This window comes from Salmo trutta, chromosome 18 (assembly GCF_901001165.1).
Source record: "Salmo trutta chromosome 18, fSalTru1.1, whole genome shotgun sequence".
In the NCBI taxonomy this organism is placed as follows: domain Eukaryota; kingdom Metazoa; phylum Chordata; class Actinopteri; order Salmoniformes; family Salmonidae; genus Salmo; species Salmo trutta.
In genome coordinates, this window is record NC_042974.1 from 12,338,406 (window position 1) to 12,359,582 (window position 21,177).

The 21,177-nt window shown below is 47.2% G+C and overlaps 1 protein-coding gene across 6 annotated transcripts in view; it reads right to left on the minus strand.

Annotated features, from left to right (window-relative positions):
* Positions 1 to 21,177, minus strand: part of LOC115152836 (brefeldin A-inhibited guanine nucleotide-exchange protein 3-like) — a 46,366-nt gene that overhangs the window by 10,088 nt on the left and 15,101 nt on the right. For 3 of the 6 annotated variants that reach the window (XM_029697699.1, XM_029697702.1, XM_029697698.1), the window contains exons 5-29: positions 19,497 to 19,565; positions 15,854 to 15,967; positions 15,498 to 15,543; positions 14,559 to 14,643; positions 14,199 to 14,303; positions 13,602 to 13,929; positions 13,142 to 13,254; positions 12,032 to 12,966; positions 11,512 to 11,678; positions 11,160 to 11,325; positions 9,849 to 9,956; positions 7,231 to 7,446; positions 6,708 to 6,818; positions 6,345 to 6,495; positions 5,572 to 5,859; positions 4,538 to 4,671; positions 4,204 to 4,349; positions 2,464 to 2,643; positions 2,238 to 2,373; positions 1,889 to 2,020; positions 1,626 to 1,726; positions 1,176 to 1,449; positions 836 to 1,012; positions 269 to 383; positions 90 to 192 (exon numbers count right to left, since the gene is read on the minus strand). In XM_029697699.1, coding sequence (XP_029553559.1) covers positions 90 to 192; positions 269 to 383; positions 836 to 1,012; positions 1,176 to 1,449; positions 1,626 to 1,726; positions 1,889 to 2,020; positions 2,238 to 2,373; positions 2,464 to 2,643; positions 4,204 to 4,349; positions 4,538 to 4,671; positions 5,572 to 5,859; positions 6,345 to 6,495; positions 6,708 to 6,818; positions 7,231 to 7,446; positions 9,849 to 9,956; positions 11,160 to 11,325; positions 11,512 to 11,678; positions 12,032 to 12,966; positions 13,142 to 13,254; positions 13,602 to 13,929; positions 14,199 to 14,303; positions 14,559 to 14,643; positions 15,498 to 15,543; positions 15,854 to 15,967; positions 19,497 to 19,565 — 4,500 coding nt within the window. Of the gene's footprint in view, positions 1 to 89; positions 193 to 268; positions 384 to 835; positions 1,013 to 1,175; positions 1,450 to 1,625; positions 1,730 to 1,888; positions 2,021 to 2,237; positions 2,374 to 2,463; positions 2,644 to 4,203; positions 4,350 to 4,537; positions 4,672 to 5,571; positions 5,860 to 6,344; positions 6,496 to 6,707; positions 6,819 to 7,230; positions 7,447 to 9,848; positions 9,957 to 11,159; positions 11,326 to 11,511; positions 11,679 to 12,031; positions 12,967 to 13,141; positions 13,255 to 13,601; positions 13,930 to 14,198; positions 14,304 to 14,558; positions 14,644 to 15,497; positions 15,544 to 15,853; positions 15,968 to 19,496; positions 19,566 to 21,177 lie in introns of all 6 variants that reach the window. The other 3 variants (XM_029697703.1, XM_029697700.1, XM_029697701.1) reach the window with 2 other exon arrangements.

Here is a 21,177-nt window from a genome sequence, read left to right on the forward strand (position 1 = left end):
ATAAGGCTGTAATGTAACAAAATGTGGAAAAAGGGAAGGGGTCTGAATACTTCCCGAATGCATTGTATATATAGATAACAATATAAGACCTTGACAGGCTCCAGGGTGGCAGAGAAGGCATCCTGCAGGGAACAGCAGGCCAGATGCCACATCTCCTCAGTGAAGACTGGGCCTACCGTCACCAACACATACCTGCCACAGGAAGAGACAAACACACCTGTCACCTACAGCTCAGTCATACACATTATGTGTGTGTCTGTGTGGTCACCTGATGCAGGAGCAGCCCACTCTAGAGATAGTCTCAGCAGGTTCAGCCACACAGGCCACCAGCAGCTTGAAGAGGTCCTTCAGCATCAGGTTGATCAGATTCTCATAGCCAATATCTATAGGATCACAGAGATATGAAGGATATGGACAGAGGCACAACCAGGATCTGGGGCCGTCCCACTGGAGAAAAACTGGTTGAATTGTTTTTCCATGTCATTTCAACAAAAAAATGTAATGTGATGTTGAATCAACGTGGTAACCTGATTGGATTTGCAAAAAGTCATCAACGTAAGGGAATTCCGTCTTTTTTTTCACCCAACTTTTAACCTAAATACAATGACATGGTGAATTTTTTTGTTGATTTCACATAGAATTCACGTTAGTTGACAACTCAACCAAATGTAAATAAAAACTAGATGTTGAACTGACGTCTGAACCCAGTGGGGGATGTATCAAGCATCTCAGAACATGAGTCAGGATCAGGTTTTCCCTGCCCACCTCTTGTCTGTACACCATGTTCGACCACCACTCAGAGGTCATTTCCTTTGTCATTCCATGGCCACTGTACCTGAGTGGATGAAGCTTTGAATGTGCTCCACCACCAGCTCACAGCACAGCCCAATGGCGTGCTTGAAGTTGGTTGCGGCTATGTCCCAGTACGCCTGGTCACCATGGCTACGCTGCAGCCAGAGTGACATCACAGGAAGAAGAAGCTGGATCACGGAGAATATGGCAAAGCCCGGTCCTATGGAGGTGAAGAAAAGAACTGCCGTTTGGTTTTCATGTAGGCTACGTTAATCTAGATTATGTGACTTTTAGAAGATAATCACCCAGACCATGTAAAACCAAACTCCAGCAGATAGTGTAGAATCGGACCTGTCCTGTGGTGTCAAGGTATCTCTTCTCACCTGGTAAGTTGGTGAGCTCTCTGAGAAGTTCAAACAGCAGTTCCAGGGTGGGGGGCTGGTGCTCCCAGGGGCAGTTAGATACCACTCCAGTCAGCTGCTCCAGCAGCAGGATCCACACCTGGATCAGGCCTGTGTCATCATCAAACTCAGCCAGGACACAGTCCATGCCATCCTCACTGCTGACAGACCTTTCCTGGGCCCTCATGGGCAGGCTGGCCAGCCGGGCTCCCAGGAACACTGGCTTAGAAGGCATCTTGTAGATTTTGGCAAGTAACTGCAACAGAAAACATCATTATAAGTAGATGGGAAAAGTCTTCCTGTAGCAGGGTTGTGACCCTTTATTTATCCATTTTAATAGACTTTCTGGAAGCCCGTCTGATAAGAGGACTCATTTTAGTGTGACACACATTGGAAATAGCTAAGGTGGCCCATGGGCCAGTGATTTTCTACCTGGGAGCACTTCCTCAGGTAGTCCAGAGCAGGGAGGCACAGGTCTGTAGAACTGTAGCCAGTGGCACTGACACAGTCCCCAATCTCCTTATAGTCCACTTCTCCTGGGAACAAGGCACCCGTGTTTGATGGCACCCAGAGTAATCATTTCCATTATATCTTACCAAATAACATGAACATTCAATGTCTCCGTCTAGAAATTTGATGATCATGACAATAGTATTACACACCCACAGAGAAAATCATGTAACCATCTCATTTACCTGACTTACCTAAACCTTTGACAAACTTGATAAGGCACATGATGTAGTCAGTTGCTGCGTTGGCGAACACCTGAATGTTGTCTGTGTTGATAAACGCTTCAAAGACATCAAACACAGGTGCCTGAGACTTCCCTGCATTAGAGACGATGCAGAAAACAACCTCAAAGAGACAGGAATCTCCTTAGAGAGAGGAGACAAGGCTCCAACCTAACTCCACAGACAACCCAGAGAAACAGTATGTGACAACAGAAATATGTTACCTGTGCAGTACATTGGGGAATACAATAATACACAGAAACATTGAGATGTAATAAACTCTAAGACTAGGCTGCCTGTCAGACATACATACCCATGGAGTATTCTCCTATCAGGTAGTCTTTCATGTCTGTCCCATGCACGGTCCTCAGGGCACTGAATAGAGGTCTCCAGCCAGACTGGATCTGAGGGGAACACATCTCTACCAGCTCCCCTATGGATGTGACTACCTGACGGACAAACAGTAGGACCTTAACTACCGGGTCAACTAATTATAAGAGGGTATTAAGGAGGCCTTGTGTGTGTAGGAGACAACTAACCTGGTCCTGCACGTCCTCGTCACACAGCTCCAGCTGCATGATGTGTTCGAAGGGTCTGAAGAGCGCCTCGTTAAAGTGGAAGTGAGGAAGCTCTGCCCAGCTGGTCAGCACCTCCATCAGAACATCATGGATGAAGGACACAGCCTTCTGGGATACATGGCGCTCTTTGTGGCAGGCAGCCTCAGAGGAGAGAGAGATAAACAGAACTGAGAACAATATATGCCTAATTTAACCTGCAGAAAGGGTGAACCTGTTAGGCCACGCCAGATCAGTGATCGCGGAGGAGAGGACATAAGCAAAGGAGGCCACACAGTTGAGACGTAGTCCCTGAGCTCCTACCTCCACCAGGTGTATTTCTCCTACCTGTGTGTTTCTCCTACCGAGGTGTGGTGCTCCTACCTCCAGCAGGTGTGCTGCTTCTACCTGTGTGCTGCTCCTACCCAGGTGTGGTGCTGCTACCTGTGTGTTGCTCCTACCCAGGTGTGTTGTTCCTATCTCCACCAGGTGTATTTCTCCTACCTGTGTGTTTCTTCTACCCAGGTGTGGTGCTCCTACCTCCAGCAGGTGTGCTGCTCCTACTTGTGTGTTTCTCCTACCCAGGTGTGGTGCTCCTACCTCCAGCAGGTGTGCTGCTCCTACCTGTGTGTTTCTCCTACCCAGGTGTGGTGCTCCTACCTCCACCAGGTGTGCTGCTTCTACCTGTGTGCTGCTCCTACCCAGGTGTGTTTCTCCTACCTGTATGTTGTTCCTACCTCCACCAGGTGTGTTTCTCCTACCCAGGTGTGTTTCTCCTACCCTGGTGTGTTGCTGCTACCCAGGTGTGTTGCTCCTACCTCCACCAGGTGTGTTGCTCCTACCTCCACCAGGTGTGTTGCTCCTACCTCCACCAGGTGTGTTGCTCCTACCTCCACCAGGTGTGTTGCTCCTACCTCCACCAGGTGTGTTGCTCCTACCCAGGTGTGTTGCTCCTACCTCCACCAGGTGTGTTTCTCCTACCCAGGTGTTGCTCCTACCTCCACCAGGTGTGTTGCTCCTACCCCCACCAGGTGTGTTGCTCCTACCCCCACCAGGTGTGTTGCTCCTACCCCCACCAGGTGTGTTGCTCCTACCCCCACCAGGTGTGTTGCTCCTACCCCCACCAGGTGTGTTGCTCCTACCTCCACCAGGTGTGTTGCTCCTACCTCCACCAGGTGTGTTGCTCCTACCTCCACCAGGTGTGTTGCTCCTACCTCCACCAGGTGTGTTGCTCCTACCTCCACCAGGTGTGTTGCTCCTACCTCCACCAGGTGTGTTGCTCCTACCTCCACCAGGTGTGTTGCTCCTACCCAGGTGTGTTGCTCCTACCCAGGTGTGTAGCTCCTACCCAGGTGTGTTGCTCCTACCTCCACCAGGTGTGTTGCTCCTACCTCCACCAGGTGTGTTGCTCCTACCTCCACCAGGTGTGTTGCTCCTACCTCCACCAGGTGTGTTGCTCCTACCTCCACCAGGTGTGTTGCTCCTACCTCCACCAGGTGTGTTGCTCCTACCTCCACCAGGTGTGTTGCTCCTACCCAGGTGTGTTGCTCCTACCCAGGTGTGTTGCTCCTACCCAGGTGTGTTGCTCCTACCCAGGTGTGTTGCTCCTACCCAGGTGTGTTGCTCCTACCCAGGTGTGTTGCTCCTACCCAGGTGTGTTGCTCCTACCCAGGTGTGTTGCTCCTACCCAGGTGTGTTGCTCCTACCCAGGTGTGTTGCTCCTACCTCCACCAGGTGGGGTGCCACTACGCTCCAGGCCCTCATCATGTGCAGCAGGGGTCTGGTCTTATTCCTCACGATCCGCAGCATGGCCTCCCCCAGGCGGAACAGGTGCAGGGCACTACGCCTGTCCATGGTGGACTTGGCCTCTCCTATAAAGACAAAGGCAACATGATGGTTCATTGCTCCTGTAAAAGGGTATTTTTCCATGAACATTGTGGATCAGACCTGTGTTTAACTTTTGATTACCACTTTTGGGACTGTTCCATTGTACTGGGCTAATTTGACCCAGGGTTTTGACCTGGGTCTGTTGGGAACGACAGTGTGTTGTGTTTGGTACCTGGCATGGCTAAGGAATAGTCTCCTGTCTCAGTGACTGATTCAAAGAGCTGGGACTGAGATGCCTTCCTCAGCTGGTGCAGGAAACCCACCAGGCCAACCAAGTTCAGCTTACAGACGGAGTCCTCAAATAACCTGCAAAAAGGACACACAGTGAAGAGCAAATGATTGTCAATGTATTCTTCAAACAGCAGAAAGGAATCCCCACCAGCCAAATGGAAATCTGTGGGACTATTAGGACAGTGGAACATCTGCTAGATAAAAGGGATTTTATTATTTTCACTAAAAGAAGCCCAGTGCTTATGTAAAGTACCAGTCAAAAGTTTGGACACACCTACTCATTCAAGGGTTTTTCTTTATTTTTTACTATTTACTATAGATGTCAAAACTATGAAATAACACATATGGAATCATGTAGTAACCAAATAATTGTTAAACAAATTAAACTATATTTTATATATTTCAAAGTAGCCACCCTTTGCCTTGATGACAGCTTTGCACACTCTTGGCATTCTCTCAACCATCAGGCTATAGCTCATCCATCATGGCCTATGTCCAGAAGAGAACATGCTGCATGACCATGTGATTCTTTGTACCGTACAATCAATAGCAGCAAATCATAAGCTGCGTTTACACAGGCAGACCAATTCTGATCTTTTGACCAATTAGATCAGCTCTAAAAAAAGATCTGAAGTGAAAAGATCTTATGTGATTGGTCAAGAGACCAATTAGTGGAAAAATATCAGAATTGGCCTGCATGTGTAAATGCAGCAGTACTGGCCTGGGTCAAACTTTCAAGTATTTGAGCTGCGCTTGATCCACACTGCCATCTGGTGGCTACTTTCTTTACAATGATTTGTTACTGACTTAAATTACAACATTTGTTTCAGCCTAGTAGCATTCCGTCAACAGCAACTACATTGTTTTATATTGCTATTCAGACATGAAAGTCAATGAAATTACAATATGAAACCGAGTATGTGATTCAGACACAGTGGACAAAACATTACAGTCCTGCAGCCTATAATGCAGTACCTGTCTGCCTGTGTAGATAGAGTGCAGACGGCCTTGGATGCACTGGTCCCTGTCATCAGGCTGCGGTCCAGGTCTTTCCCCCTGCTGCTCTCCCTCAGCAGCTCCTGGATGGACTGGGGCTGAATGACCAGCTGGCTGCTCAGGGCCAGCTCTCTGTCCGGACTGGCCTCGCCGCACAAATCCAGCCCCAGATCTACGGCCTGCTGGGCTTGGGTGATGGTCATGGTGGCCTGGGAGCTTCCGTCGCTGAAATGGCTGTGCTCCAGAGAGCTGACATATTCACTAACCCTGGGTAGACAGAGACAGGTACGCTACTGTATTGTTCAGTGTCGTTACAGAGATGAGTGTTATTAACCTGTGGCTGCAACTGTACCAAGAATCCACCGTCCTACGCTGTCATGAATGCATCCACCGTCCTACGCTGTCATGAATGCATCCACCGTCCTACGCTGTCATGAATGCATCCACCGTCCTACGCTGTCATGAATGCATCCACCGTCCTACGCTGTCATGAATGCATCCACCGTCCTACGCTGTCATGAATGCATCCACCGTCCTACGCTGTCATGAATGCATCCACCGTCCTACGCTGTCATGAATGCATCCACCGTCCTACGCTGTCATGAATGCATCCACCGTCCTACGCTGTCATGAATGCATCCACCGTCCTACGCTGTCATGAATGCCTGTCTCAGCCTTTTCTGAGTTGTTATGGAGAGGGTTTCTTCTTCTCTCTCTGCATCGCCAGCTCTGCCACAGCTTGGCTGTGTTACCTGAAGACGTGGGGCCAGCAGTCCTGGTTGTGGCTGCCCATTTCCAGGCCGACGTTGAAGATGGCCTCCATGCAGAGCACATGGGCCGTGTGCAGCCGCACCCCCTGAGGACGTCCCATCTGCTCCAGCTTCTGCTCCACACGCTGCTTGACTGGGAACACACACAGGATCAGAACAGATCCCAGCACCACTCCAAAAACAAAATGTGACAATGGGATCTTTTCTGAAATATCCTGTCTTGTGCAATAATGACAAATCCAAAGTAATTGTTTGCGTTTACAGTAGTTTTATAGTACAGTGGGTGTCTTAGTTTGAAACAGTCCATTGAACCGCTATGTACAGACAGCATGGTATGTTATGTACCTTGTGTGATGGCATCTCCAGACCCGCCCACCTGCCTCTCCTCCTTCTCCTCCTGCACACACGAGGCTGCCGCCATCTGGGCCAGAGCACATGCACAATTGGCAGCCACACCTAGAGAATGCATGAATATTCATTAGATATGACGGTAAATAAGACAAGCTGGGCTGGGAGGGACTATCCCACCTGTCACAGAGCGCCTGGCCAATAGCAGCATCTGCAGCCAAATGGAGAATCACAACACTTTATGGTCTTAATTCATACAGGATCATACAGTCTCTATTTTCAATAGCTACACAAATAGGCCTCCTAAGTATTCAGGAATATGATTATCTTAAAACATCTTTCTGGAAACATCTCTATACCAGACCTGTGATCAAATCGTTTTTGTTTTCTTTCAAATACTTTGATCCAGCCTGCCTTGGATGTAAACACACTAGCTAATGGGTTTACTACATCCTTCCTGTTTAGGGATTATCGTCAGTCAGGCATTATCTCCAGTCACCATGGTGTTGGGTCCTGTTACCTAGAGCACAGCTGAGCCTGGCTGCCTTGCGTAGTCCATCCAGGCTGAGACAGACGGTGTCTCTCTCCCTCTGGCTCTGCTCCTTCAGCCCCTCAGCGCCCAGCATGAAGGCCAGGCCCTTGGAGCTGCCCACCATGCGCCCCGTCAGGGGGGTGGACAGGGTGTCCATCAGGTTCTTCCAGCAGCCCGTCAGGATGTAGCGGGCAAACACTATGCCTAAAGGTTGAGTGAGTGAGTCAGAGCCTTATCTGTGCATTGAACCATGTATCAACCCATATGTATGAAACAGGATCAATGGAGGTTGAGTCAGAGCCTTGAAGCTAGAATCCGTAGTTGAAACAATAACAAAGTGGCATCCTGCCTCTGTTTTGGTAAAAAGCTGAGGGATGGTCTAGAGATACAAGGACTTATCATCCATGATATCAAAATTATAGTTTTAACCATGTTTTGAGGCTATACAGTGATTGTTTACATTTACGTAGTTTACAAACATTGGAGTTAAACAAGCTTCTATTTTGGGTGTTGATGGTGTACAACAGTTGAACTAAGCTCATGAGGCATTTATACGTTTTATTGGTCAAGAATACATCGGTATTTACTGAGCATACCAAACATTAGGAACACCTTCGTAATATTGAGTTGCACCACCCTCCCTTTGCCCTCAGAACAGCTTCAATTCGTTGGGCATGGACCCTACAAGCTGTAGAAAGCATTCCACAGGGATGCTGGCTCATGTTGACTTCACAGCAGTGTTGCAGTTCTTGACGTACTCAAACCGGTGCGCCTGGCACCTACTACCATACCCCATTCAAAGGCACTCGCCCATTCACCTTCTGAATGGCACATACACAATCCATGTCTCAAGGCTTAAAAATAATTCTTTAACCTGTCTCCTCCCCTTCATCTACACTGATTAAATGGATTTAACAAGTGACATCAATAAGGGATCATAGCTTTTACCTGGTCAGTCTGTCATGGAAAGAGCATGTTTTGTATACTCAGTGTATATCATTCATTTGTAAGTCAAAAAATGGATGTAGCAAATGCTGATTCTAGCTTTAAATACAGCATACAGTACATTCAACTGTGTACAGTAGACTATTGATCATGAAACATTATGAATGGCTATATCGTAAAAATTCATGAAAACAAACATTTGCTTTTTGGTCTTAACGGTAATTTACAGTTAGGGTTAACCACATACAGTGTGGTTAAGGTTAGATTTAAAATCAGCTTTTTGACTTTGTGGCTGTGCCAGTCTGCAGAGCTGCCTCCAGAGAAAGAGTCATGACAACAAATGCCAATCTGTGGCCTCCCGAGTGGTGCAGTGGTCTCAGACACTGCATAGCCGGGAGACACTGCAACCCGGGAGACCCATTGGGTGGCGCACAATTGGCCCAGCGTCGTCCGGGTTAGGGGAGGGTTTGGCCGGCAGGGATGTTCTTGTCCCATCACGCACTAGCGACTCCTGTGGCGGGCCGGGCGCAGTGCACGCTGACACGGTTGCCAGGTGTACGCCGTTTTCTCCGACACATTGGTGCGACTGGCTTCTGGGTTAAGTGGGAATTGTGTCCAGAAGCAATGCGGTTTGGTTAAGTTTCAGAGGACAGACGGCTCTCTATCTTCGCCTCTCCCAAGTCCTTACGAGAGTTGCAGCGATTAGACCAGACTTTAACTACCAATTGGGGAGAAAAAAAAGGGGGAATTTTTTTATTATTTAAAAAAACAAATGCCAATCTGCAAGTCAGATCCTTTGTATTGACCAAGACCTATGCTACAGCCCAATGGGGTTGAATCAGACCCTTAAAACAGGGTCTGAATCAACCCCATCTATTGACAAAGACCCCTTGCCTGAAAAGGCACCAATGGGAGATCTATCTGTGTATTGACCCAGCAGTTCTATAATGTGCTGTAGGCAGGCAGTAAACAGGCAGGCAGTGAACTAAGTCCAGTTAGAGAGACCTTGAGAGATTTAAGAGCTATAAAGGCACTCTGCATGACAATAACATCTCATACAGGGAAGTAAATAGTAGAACTGACAACGGCCCCTTTTCTCTCCTTTCCACGTTAATATAGTCGTCCCCTATTGATTATGTGTACCTACCTAGCTAATTACATGGAAGCTTTATTGCCTCATGGGCAACACAGCAGCGGTTACTGTGGTAAAGTGGCACGAGTGCTTGACAGTGCGCCTTTTGTTCCCAGTGATAATAAAAGAGGTAGGCAGACACTGGCAGCTCTCCATTCTCTCCCCTGTGAGAGATGCAAGGAGAACAACATATTTCTCTCTCACTACTACCCTGCCTCTAACCACTAGGCTAGAGAGTACAGCATCCAGGCTCATGTATGCAACCGCAGAGACCAGGGTTCAGTCCGTCTCCACCCTTCCCACACTGTCTCCTCCTAATCGGTCTCACCCACTGTTTCTAATTTGTCTGAATAAAGCAAAATGCCCCCAAAATACACAATACAATATCCTTAAATATCTAAGCAAAATATAGCAAAAACCTTCTTGGTGAAGCGACTCAGAAAGTAAAGCTGGAGGTGTCAGTACCTGGGGGTGTCAGTACCTGGGGGTGTCAGTACCTGGGGGTGTCAGTACCTGGGGGTGTCAGTACCTGCCATGAGGGTATCACTGCCACTCTTGTCACAGCTGAAGGGGGACTGAGTGTTGGCCTTACGGATCAGCTGACCTCCGATGGCACTACTGCCCAGCCCATCAATGTCTGACCAGAGAGAGTGCGAGAGAGAGAGAGAGACAGACAACGACAGCGAGAGAGAACGACAGCCAGACAACGACAGCGAGAGAGAACGACAGCCAGACAGCGAGAGAGAGAACGACAGCCAGACAGCGAGAGAGAGAACGACAGCCAGACAGCGAGAGAGAGAACGACAGCCAGACAGCGAGAGAGAGACAGACAGCCAGACAGACAGCGAGAGAGAGACAGACAGCCAGACAGACAGCGAGAGAGAGACAGACAGCCAGACAGACAGCGAGAGAGAGACAGACAGCCAGACAGACAGCGAGAGAGAGACAGACAGCCAGACAGCGAGAGAGAGACAGACAGCCAGACAGCAAGAGAGAGACAGACAGCCAGACAGCGAGAGAGAGACAGACAGCCAGACAGCGAGAGAGAGAGAGACAGCCAGACAGCGAGAGAGAGAGAGACAGCCAGACAGCGAGAGAGAGAGAGAGACAGCCAGACAGCGAGAGAGAGACAGCGAGAGAGAGACAGCCAGACAGCGAGAGAGAGACAGCCAGACAGCGAGAGAGAGACAGCCAGACAGCGAGAGAGAGACAGCCAGACAGCGAGAGAGAGACAGCCAGACAGCGAGAGAGAGACAGCAAAAGAGAGAGAGAGCCAGCAAAAGAGAGACAGACAGCAAGAGAGAGACAGACAGCAAGAGGGCGAGAGAGCAAGACAGAGCGAGAGAGAGATGACACAAAGTGATGAGAGTTGTCAGAAAAACATAGCAGAACATTTGTATTATTTTACCTTTATTTAACTAGGCAAGTCAGTTAAGAACAAATTCTTATTTTCAATGACGGCCTAGGAACAGTGGATTAACTGCCTTGTTCAGGGGCAGAACGACAGATTTTTACCTTGTCAGCTCGGGGATTCGATCTTGCAACCTTCCCGTTACTAGTCCAACGCTCTAACCACTAGGCTGGGCTACCTGCCTCTAACCACTAGGCTAGGCTACCTGCCTCTAACCACTAGGCTACCTGCCTCTAACCACTAGGCTACCTGCCTCTAACCACTAGGCTACCTGCCTCTAACCACTAGGCTACCTGCCTCTAACCACTAGGCTACCTGCTGCCCCGATTTTAAAGACTCAAAGGAGCATTATGTTAATTTCATATCTTTATGTTGACATAAAGAATCCTTGTGAATAAAGCAGTGTGGGAGAACTGTGTCCCCTCCTACCAGTGAGCATGGTGATGAGGGGCAAGGTGTGTTCCTCTGGTGAGCCCCAGTAGCCAGCCTCCCCCAGCAGGTTCCTGTCCAGCACCTTGAGGTAGAGCTCCTCGATCCAGGCCTGAGACAGCACTACCAGCACCCCACTGCTCTGGATGAGACCAACAAATTCTTTCTGCAGCAGATGAGACAATTCAATGGGGAAACCATGAAGCCTGGTGGGATCACTTCAAAATATATCAAGCACAAACAAAAACAACTGGCTACAGAGCATATACTACATGGTATTCAGCAGATCCCTTCAGAGTTCACTTTTATCCTATTATTACGCACTAAGATAGACTCCACCTCCTCCACTCACCAGGCTGACCAGCACGGGCATGGGCCTCCTGCGGTAGTAGTCCTGGCAGCAGAGTTTGAGGCTGAGGAGCAAGGCATAGTAGGAGACCAGGTATAGGCCGTCAGCGTTCATCAGGGCCTGACAGTTCAGGTTCTCACTGCCCTCATAGCCTGGAGAGTGGATGCCACCTAGGAGAGAACATAAGGTCAATATTATCCCCTAGTGTCTCCATCAAACAGTGGTACCTAGAAATATTAGACAGTATCTTATTCTGCTAAGACATCATCATTACTTTAATGGAAGTTTCAATGACATCGGATGTCATCTCACGTCCTCTCTTCATTATGTAATGCTATCTCCCTTCATCTCCTCACTGTATCACAACCGGCCGTGATTGGGAGTCCCATAGGGCAGCGCAAAATTGGTCTAGCATCGTCCAGGTTTGGCCAATGTGGGCTGTCATTGTAAATAACAACTGACTTGCCTAGTTAAATTAAGGTAAAAAAAATATATATAATTTTTTTTTTTTTTTATCTCTTACCCGCCTGTAGGCTGGAGCAGAATGTGGAGGAGAAGTTCTGCAGAGAAGTGTCCACATCTGTTGTGCTGTGCATCCCCAGCAGGCGAGGCAGCAGGCCGGCCAGAGACTGGACAAAGAGCCGGGCGCTCTGCTGGTCAGCCTCCTGGTTCTTCAGTAGCTTCAGGGACAGGGCTGCCGTCCTCAGGGAGCGATGACCGGGACAGTCCCTGGGAGTCTGCTCCTCATCGGCCAGGGAGCAGTTATCAGAGCCCATGTCTGACACATCCGAGCGGCCCGAGTCCTTCTCCGCCGCCATGAAGTACTGGTCACAGGAATCAATGTCAGTGCGCGACATCTCCCCCTCGTCCACGCTAAAGTTACACTCGCTGTAGCGTGAGCAGTGGGAATGTGCCCGGGTATCCACGGACAGGAAGTTGGTGATGTCGGGGTAAACAACGGCGTGGCTGCGCTGCACCACGTCTGGGGGTCTGCCGGGCTTCGCCCCTGGCTCCCTCGTACAGGGGCGTAGTTCAGGGTCGGGGTCAGCGTCCGGCCCACCAGAGGAAGGGAGTCGGGGTTCTTCCCAACACTCCTCCCCCTCTGAAGTGGTCTGTCCCAGCTCCAGAGTGGTCTGGCCCGTATCCGTGGTGATGCTGATGCTGATGTCGGGGCTGTGCTCCGCACCGGAGGGCTCCCAGGGGGCGTGCTCAGAGGAGAGGACGTGGCGCTGCCAGCGGAAGTCCGCCTCGTTGATCTCCATGGACTCCCGTGTGGATTCTGCCCCCTCTTTCAGCTCATCCAATCGGCGCAGGAGCATGCGGGCTTGTTCTGACTGTAGGCCACGCCCATGACTCAGCTCGTCCAGAGCTCCCAGGAGGGCACAGGCACACAACACTGAGGAGTAGCAGGCCTCCATTCCCCCCTTCATACAGGCCTCGGTCGTTCCATCCATCACCCTGTAGGCACACACACACACACACACACACACACAACGTAACTGTTTACAGCAGTACTACTTCCTTCTCACTAGTACATGATGTATGGTTACAGGCTTATACAGATAGGTAGAGGCATATTCTTTTTTTCACAAGGTTATAGTGCTAAATCAAGTAAGAGATTATGGGTCCTCACAGTTTGAGCAGGTCCAGGTGAGACTTCCTCTTGGAGAAGGACCTTTTCCTAGACTCAGGCTCCATTACACATGGACCAGCCAGGTCAAACAAGCACTGAGGGCTCCCCAGAATCTACAATACGCAAACAAACAGACACCCAACTTGATTTTCGCTTATTGTATCCCCTCTGCAACACTGGTACTGTCGATATAGCAGCAACATTCCACGGTCTAATTCATTTACACTGACATTTTAGTCATTTAGTAGATGCTCTAACCCAGAGAGATCTACAGGAACAATTACGGTTAAGTGCCTTGCTTTCAGGGCACATCGTCAGATTTTTCACCTAGTTGGTTCACGGACTTCAACCAGTGACCTTTCGATTAACCACTAGTCTAATTGATTGGTTGATATATAAACATTATGTTAAGGGATTTAAGGTGACTGGTGAACCGTAAGGATTCTGGGGCTCTGACCACCTCCTTCATGATCTTGATGGCCTCCACGCGGTGCTGTGGGGGAGGGTAGAGCAGGATGCGGTGGTACAGCGACTGCAGAACAGGCTTCATGGACTCCACACAGTTCACCAGGCGCACCAGCTCAGCCGCCACGTAGCAGATGGTCCGCAACACCGGGCCGATCATGGTGGGGGTGGTGGAAGAGCAGCCAGATCCCCGGCCCTGGTTAGACACCTCGCCCAGAGAGGGGTCCAGTACCACCGGACACCCACCTCCGTGGCCCGAGGTGATGGTCTTGTCGTTCACAGGGTTTCCCATGATCACCACCAATGACGGGCACAGCTGCTTCCTTGGGGAAGAGGACAAGACATGTCACATGTTTTATGTAGACAGATAATATAGCTAACACTTGAAGGGTACTTATTTTCTGAAGTGCTCAAGTACTGCTTATGAATGTGTTATGAAGACCATATGTAGGTACCCCTTAAGTAAAGTGTTACCAATAATGTATGGTGGTTATCTAATGTTTAAACTGCGAACATACGGAATAGGGAGGCAGGTGATCAGACAGGGAATTGTGACTGTGTATTCTGTATGTCAGCCATGGGCAGGCCTTACCAGATCAGGTCTGTGAAGCCTCTGTTCAGGTGCATGGTGGGAGGACAGTTGCTGAGCATGGACAGGATGCATTCTAGGTAGAGCAGCTGGAGCAGCTGGTTCTCACTGTACAAACAAACAGACCATTAGTCAGTGTCTCAGGCCATCCCAAATGGCACCCTATTCCCTTTCAAAAGCAGTGTACTATGTATGGAATGGGGTGGTGTTTGAGACGCAGCCTCAGTGTCTCACCTTAATAAAAGCCAACCTCTATATAATATTGGTGTAAGACAAGGTGGGAGAAATAATGAGTTCTTCAGATGAGAGAGAAACAAACTAACAGTGCAGGGCTGTTAACTCTGAATAAAGAATCATTCTTACTGGTCAACCCCCTCCAGCATCTCACAGAAGACGGTTAGCACAGTCACGACGTCCTCACACAGGGACTGTGTCGTGGGAGACACATCTAAAAACATACAGGCCAACAACCATTACCGAGACATCTCACTCAGTAGAACAAATGCAACTGATAACATACCTTATGTATAGCCTACCTGTGTGCGATTTCAAGCTTGGAGTTTCAACTTTGGGACTATTCCTTTGGTTCCATTGTCCAGCCCAAACTAAATCAAATGCAGCTCAAATGTTTAGCAAAATGTATTTGACCCAGGTCTGAAGGAACAGTTAAGCCAGCAGACACACTGCATGTCACGTCCTGACCAGTAAGGGGTCAGGTCATTTTGTTATTACAGTTTGGTCAGGGCGTGGCACGGGGTGTTTGTTTTGTGTGTTTTTGGGCTGATCTATGTTATTCTATTTCTATGTTTAAATATCTAGTTTTTCTGTTTCTATGTTGGAATTGTTTGGGGTTGGTCTCTAATTGGAGGCAGCTGGATCTCATTGCCTCTGATTAGAGACCATATTTATGTAGGGGGTTTTCTCATTGTGTTTTGTGGGTGGTTATTTTCTGTTTAGTTCATGTTAACCTGACAGAACTGCTGGCTGTCATTTTCTTGTTTTGTTTATAGTGTGTCAGTATAATAAATACAAATGTGAGCACTCAACATGCTGCGCCTTGGTCTACCTTTAACGACGGCCGTTACACTGCATCGTTCCCTACTACTGGTCTCTCCTCTCCCTCTGTTGGAATTGGACTCTGGAGGTGTGAATCACCCAGCCTTGCAGTAAAATATTTGTGATGTCTAACACCCTGTGCTCATTACCTCATAAAAGGGAAATTATAATCCCTGCGGTGGTATATTCCCCCTGGCATGCGAAGAGCGGTGAAGGCTATTCCTATATAACAGGGCTATAAAGTACCTCTGAGCTGGTGTGTGGCCACTGGTGCATCCTCGCCATCCACTCCCTGCAGGACACACATTATATATTTTCAGACACTGCACGTCGCTTCATATATGATTATGCATTCAGTGCATTCCCCTGCATATTCAAAGATTGTGATCTTGTTAGTGATTATTTTAATCACAGCTGCACTAGTCAGCCAAAATGTATTCAACACAGTATGTCTCTACTCTATGGATGCATTTAATGAGGTGATTACAAGATCGCATATAAGCCCCCCCCCCCCCCCCCCCAGACAATCCCATATGATTTGCTGTTGATCTGTTCTGAGTGGTGGTAATGTGAGAGGTCAAAAGGTGCCTGGGGTAGCTGACCTGTCTGTGTCGGAGCTGCAGGGCAAGGTCCCCCAGGACCTGGCTGAGGGTGGCCCTCACGGCCGTGTTGATGCTGCGCTGGTGACAGCTGGACCTGTATGTCTCGATACACACCTGGAGGACAGCAGAACAGGATAAACACACACACACACACACACACACACACACACACACACACGTTGCAACAGAGCAGGGGTTTACTGTAACACCCAATGACTACACACAAAGGTAAAGCCTCTTTCAAGGCAAAGCTGGCTGGACAGAAGAAAGTCTGACATCGGGAGTGAATGAAAATGTCATCTTTAAAACAGCTATGTGTGATACATCAACCAAAAATCTGAATTGAAGCATAAATAAGATGCCAAGCCCTGAAGAGTCAGTAAGAATTAATTGCTTTACCGTCACCTTAACCTTTTCATTACCTCCCACTCTATATAAATCAGCGTAGCAATCTAGATGATATCCCAGTGGCTAATTGAATTATGACAGGCTCTGAAAGCTTGTCTCTGGGTTCTACGGAGGATGATGCACACAAAGGCCAGCCAAAGAAGCATGACCGGAACATTCTCTTAACCCTCTCCTATAGTACTGGTATGATGAAAGTCACCATTCAGAGAGGTCATCAGGCAGGTGAGATAGAAGACTTCTCCACTCTGTTCGATCTCATCGTTCACACCATATCTGCTGGATCCAATCTAAAATAAGTCTCTCAGTCGCTCTGGTAATTAACATGCAGATTAAAATGTGTAAGGCAACTGCTTTTTTTACCGTTACTGTTCTGTTAACCAAGAGTCACGCTCGTCCATTTATAATCCATCCTGAGCAGTGATTCATGGTATGAATCAGCTACGACTAAAAGCAGATTTGAATAGCTTGGTTGATCCGATTATGAGATGACCAACCAGACCCAAGACTGTATAAATTAAAGGAGAACCAAAGCAGTTCAGCAGGGCTCCAGGGACAAAGATCAGAAGTCAACTTCAGTTGCTCAAATGAGCTTCCAAATATCAACTCTGTAGTTCTCAAAATAGAAATGAAAGGGTTCTCTTTGGGGGACTGCATCATGAAGTGCAGTCATAGTCAACGTCACATCTCAAGGAGTGGGAAAGTGATGATCCACAGACATGCACCTGTTAGTACTGTGAATGACAAATACTGTAACCTGATCCCAGACCAGTAGATCTGATCATAAAGACCCAATTCTCCATCTCTCCCCCTGCCTGGTGCTGACGTAGTGGAAAGACCACTTCAGACATGGCGTCATGTCAGTGACCTTGAATGAGGAGTTTCCATGGTGACCAGACCAACGAGATTAAAGAAAGAGCACCTTGTTTGAGCCGGTTTTGAAATGTTACAGGGAGGAACTAGTTAGGGACTTTCAGTCGGTCTGTACTGACACTCTGGGTCACTGGCTGAAGGGCTCTCTGTACCAGGGATGAGGAAGAGAGGTGCACGGACCATCTCTGTGACACAGCAGCAGGATAGGAAATAGCATCCATTCACTGAACACAACATTCATGAATTTCTGCCATACACGTTTTATCACTGGAATGAAATAATAAAATAACCACAATATCATTTTTACATGTAAAAATGTTGACATTGTAATTTGTTAGAAAAGAGGTATAAGTTATATGGATGTTAACATGCAGGGATAAAGAGGGTAATCTCCATTCAAATTAACTTATGGATAGGGGCAGTATTTTCACGGCCAGATAAAAAACGTACCTGATTTAATCTGGTTATTACTCCTGCCCAGAAACTAGAATATGCATATAATTAGTAGCTTTGGATAGAAAACACTCCAAAGTTTCTAAAACTGTTTGAATGGTGTCTGTGAGTATAACAGAACTCAAAATGGCAGGCCAAAACCTGAGAGGATTCTGTACAGGAAGTACCCTGTCTGACCATTTCTTGGCCTTCTTTGTCATCTCTATCCAAAACAAAGGATCTCTGCTGTAATGTGACATTTTCTAAGGCTCCCATAGGCTCTCAGAAGGCGCCAGAACGTTGAATGATGACTTTGCAGCCCATGGCTGAAAAACAGTAGCGCATTTGGTAAGTGGTCGATCTGAGAACAATGAGACGGGCGTGCGCATGCACGTGAAGAGTCCATTTCAGATGATCAGCCTTTGAACGAAAACAACGACTCCCGGTCGGAATATCATCGCTATTTTATGAGAAAAATCGCATAAAAATTGATTTTAAACAGCGTTTGACATGCTTCGAAGTACGGTAATGGAATATTTAGACATTTTTGTCACGATACGTGTCACCCTTCGTTACCCTTCGGATAGTGTCTTGAACGCACGAATAAAACGCCGCTATTTGGATATAACTATGGATTATTTGGAACCAAACCAACATTTGTTGTTGAAGTAGAAGTCCTGGGAGTGCATTCTGACAAAAAACAGCAAAGGTAATCCAATTTTTCTTATAGTAAATCTGAGTTTGGTGAGTACCAAACTTGGTGGGTGTCAAAATAGCTAGCCCGTGATGGCGAGCTATCTACTCAGAATATTGCAAAATGTGCTTTCCCCAAAAGCTATTTTAAAATCAGACACCGCGATTGAATAAAGGAGTTCTGTATCTATAATTCTTAAAATAATTGTTATGTTTTTGTGAACGTTTATCGTGAGTAATTTAGTAAATTCACCGGAAGTGTTCGGTGGGAATGCTAGTTCTGAACGTCACATGCTAATGTAAAAAGCTGTTTTTTGATATAAATATGAACTTGATTGAACAAAACATGCATGTATTGTATAACATAATGTCCTAGGAGTGTCATCTGATGAAGATCATCAAAGGTTAGTGCTGCATTTAGCTGTGGTTTTGGTTTTTGTGACATTATATGCTAGCTTGAAAAATGGGTGTCTGATTATTTCTGGCTGGGTACTCTCCTGACATAATCTAATGTTTTGCTTTCGTTGTAAAGCCTTTTTGATCGGACAGTGTGGTTAGATAAAGGAGAGTCGTGTCTTTAAAATGCTGTAAAATAGTCATATGTTTGAAAAATTGAAGTTTTCGGATTTTCGAGGAGTTTGTATTTCGCGCCACGCCCATCATTGGATATTGGAGCGGTGTTCCGCTAGCGGAACGTCTAGATGTAAGAGTTAAAACCCCAAAACATGTTTTTACACCTTCTGTTCCCGGTGTCAGATTGATGGAGCATACATTAGGTCCAGGGGTGCATTAAGTCCAGTTATTTATGAGCTGCCGTTGACAGCTCCCTCTCTGTCCAACAGCAGAGTTATGGGATGCTTTTCCTGCCTGCACACAGCAGATGGACCTGCCTAGTGGGACCAGATCCACTTAAAACACAACATTACACATTTTTTGGTCTGTTAATGGATAACCAGGAGCACAGCTAAGAAACACAGGAACCCATGTCCAGAGAGACACACCAAGGACCTACAGACACCCTGTGAGCAGGATATATGGAGAGCTGTACTTTCATATTGATTAATGTAACGAGAATCCCATGTAGTTTTTTTTCAAATTACTGTGAGCATTTGACTGAGCCTGCCTGGAGTGTCAGGGGGCAGGCAGCCTGCCTGGCCTCTCTGGCATGCGTGTCTTCCCCCGGGCTCCCCGTCTTCCCCCGGGCTCCCCGTCATATCAGGATACCTCATGTAAGGCTTACCTCAGCTATCCTCAGGATGGAGTCTCTGTTGATCTCAAAGGTGGAGGAGTACGTGATACAGAGAAGGACCTGTAGGGCAAGGAGACAAAGGCTTGTAAAACACCCATTACAGGTACCATACAGATGTCCTGCCAGGCAATCAGTGTCGTGGACGAATCAGAATTAGTTGGGTAACATAGATAAGATGTTTTATTAGTATAATATGCTTATTTGAGGTACTTGTCATTAGAAAGTGTCCATTGGACTCTGGTGCCTTTTCAGTTGCACGTCTACCTTAGCTGGGGCTCAGACACTTGGGGCCCAGAGAGGGGAGAGGTCAGACTTGTCGTCATGGGAATGTGTCTTTACCTATTTCTTAAACCATGTGAAGGGATGGCGTGATTAATGGGGAACCAATGACTTGTCTCCACAATGTCTGTGAGCAAGTCACTCCCTCCTTTTCCTTATTGTGGGGAGGTTTATGGCAGTGTCTGGGACCATGGTCTCTTAGATCTCACACTTATCCTGTGATAATATATGGCCTAGAGGCTCACTCCCTCCAGTGAGCCTGTCCAGGAGTGGGGTCAAGAGGGGGTTTGCTTGAGATGGGAGTATCTAGAGTTGACAATTGATATATGCCATTGGATGAAATAGTTCTGTTCAATACCGTACCAGGGAGGGACGGTTCTAAGGAGACCAGATACTGGGCTATACCATTAATCCTGTTGACATAGCAGTTGCTGTCTGCTGTGTTTTATTGATATCTGTCATACAAAACGTAACCTTTGTGAACTGTTACTAAGTATCTGTGGTTTGTCAATGTACGTTGAAGGGGGTGTATCGTTGCTATAAAAGATCCCTGTAGCCATTCTGTAATCACCTTGTTCAATGGTTAATTCGAGAATGCATTATTGAAGGTCAAGTACTTTTGCAAAAGTATCTTAAGTATTAAAGATGTAGTTTAACTCGGACTGGTGTGTTTGTAACTCCTCATTTGGTAATGCGGAAATTAGCCACCACATCAGCCAGGGAACAGAAACCATCTGCATAAAACAAACCCAATGCTTTGTGTGACTGCTGTCAAAACAGACCACATAACTTCAAACACTCAGCAAAGCACTTTGAGTTGGAAATAAATGGAGCTAGAAGTATATTTACTGTCCTTTGAGAACAGTGCTATTTTCATTTTGTCATATATGTGGCCAGTGCCTCTGAGGGTGAAGGAGCAACAGGGTCTCAGGGTAGTATGGAACAGAAGAAGAATGACACCCCATTGATCTTACAGTAATAACTCTTTGGAGACTAGATACATGCGAGGTACAGCCACTTACAGCTACTAGTAAAGTAGGCTGTAAAACAATCTGCAGTTTAAAAAAGTACCATGTACAAAAGGTGGCATGCTCACGAAAGCCACAAAAGCAATCTGCCACAAATCTACACAGTACTGTGAATTGGCATGCACATGGCAAGGACGACCTTTCACAGTTCTCACATTTTGTCCAACTTCAGATTTTCTACAACTACATGATTTACATCAGTTCAAAACAGCCCCCAAATGAACCTGTTGAAGTCCAGTTAAGTCTAGCTGTGTGGCATGGTTTACAGGATGCCCCATTCTAAGGTATGCCCAGTACTGTACGATGCAGTGATTTGTGGCAAACTGAGACAGCATGTACTGTATCAATTCAAATCTTAATTGTCA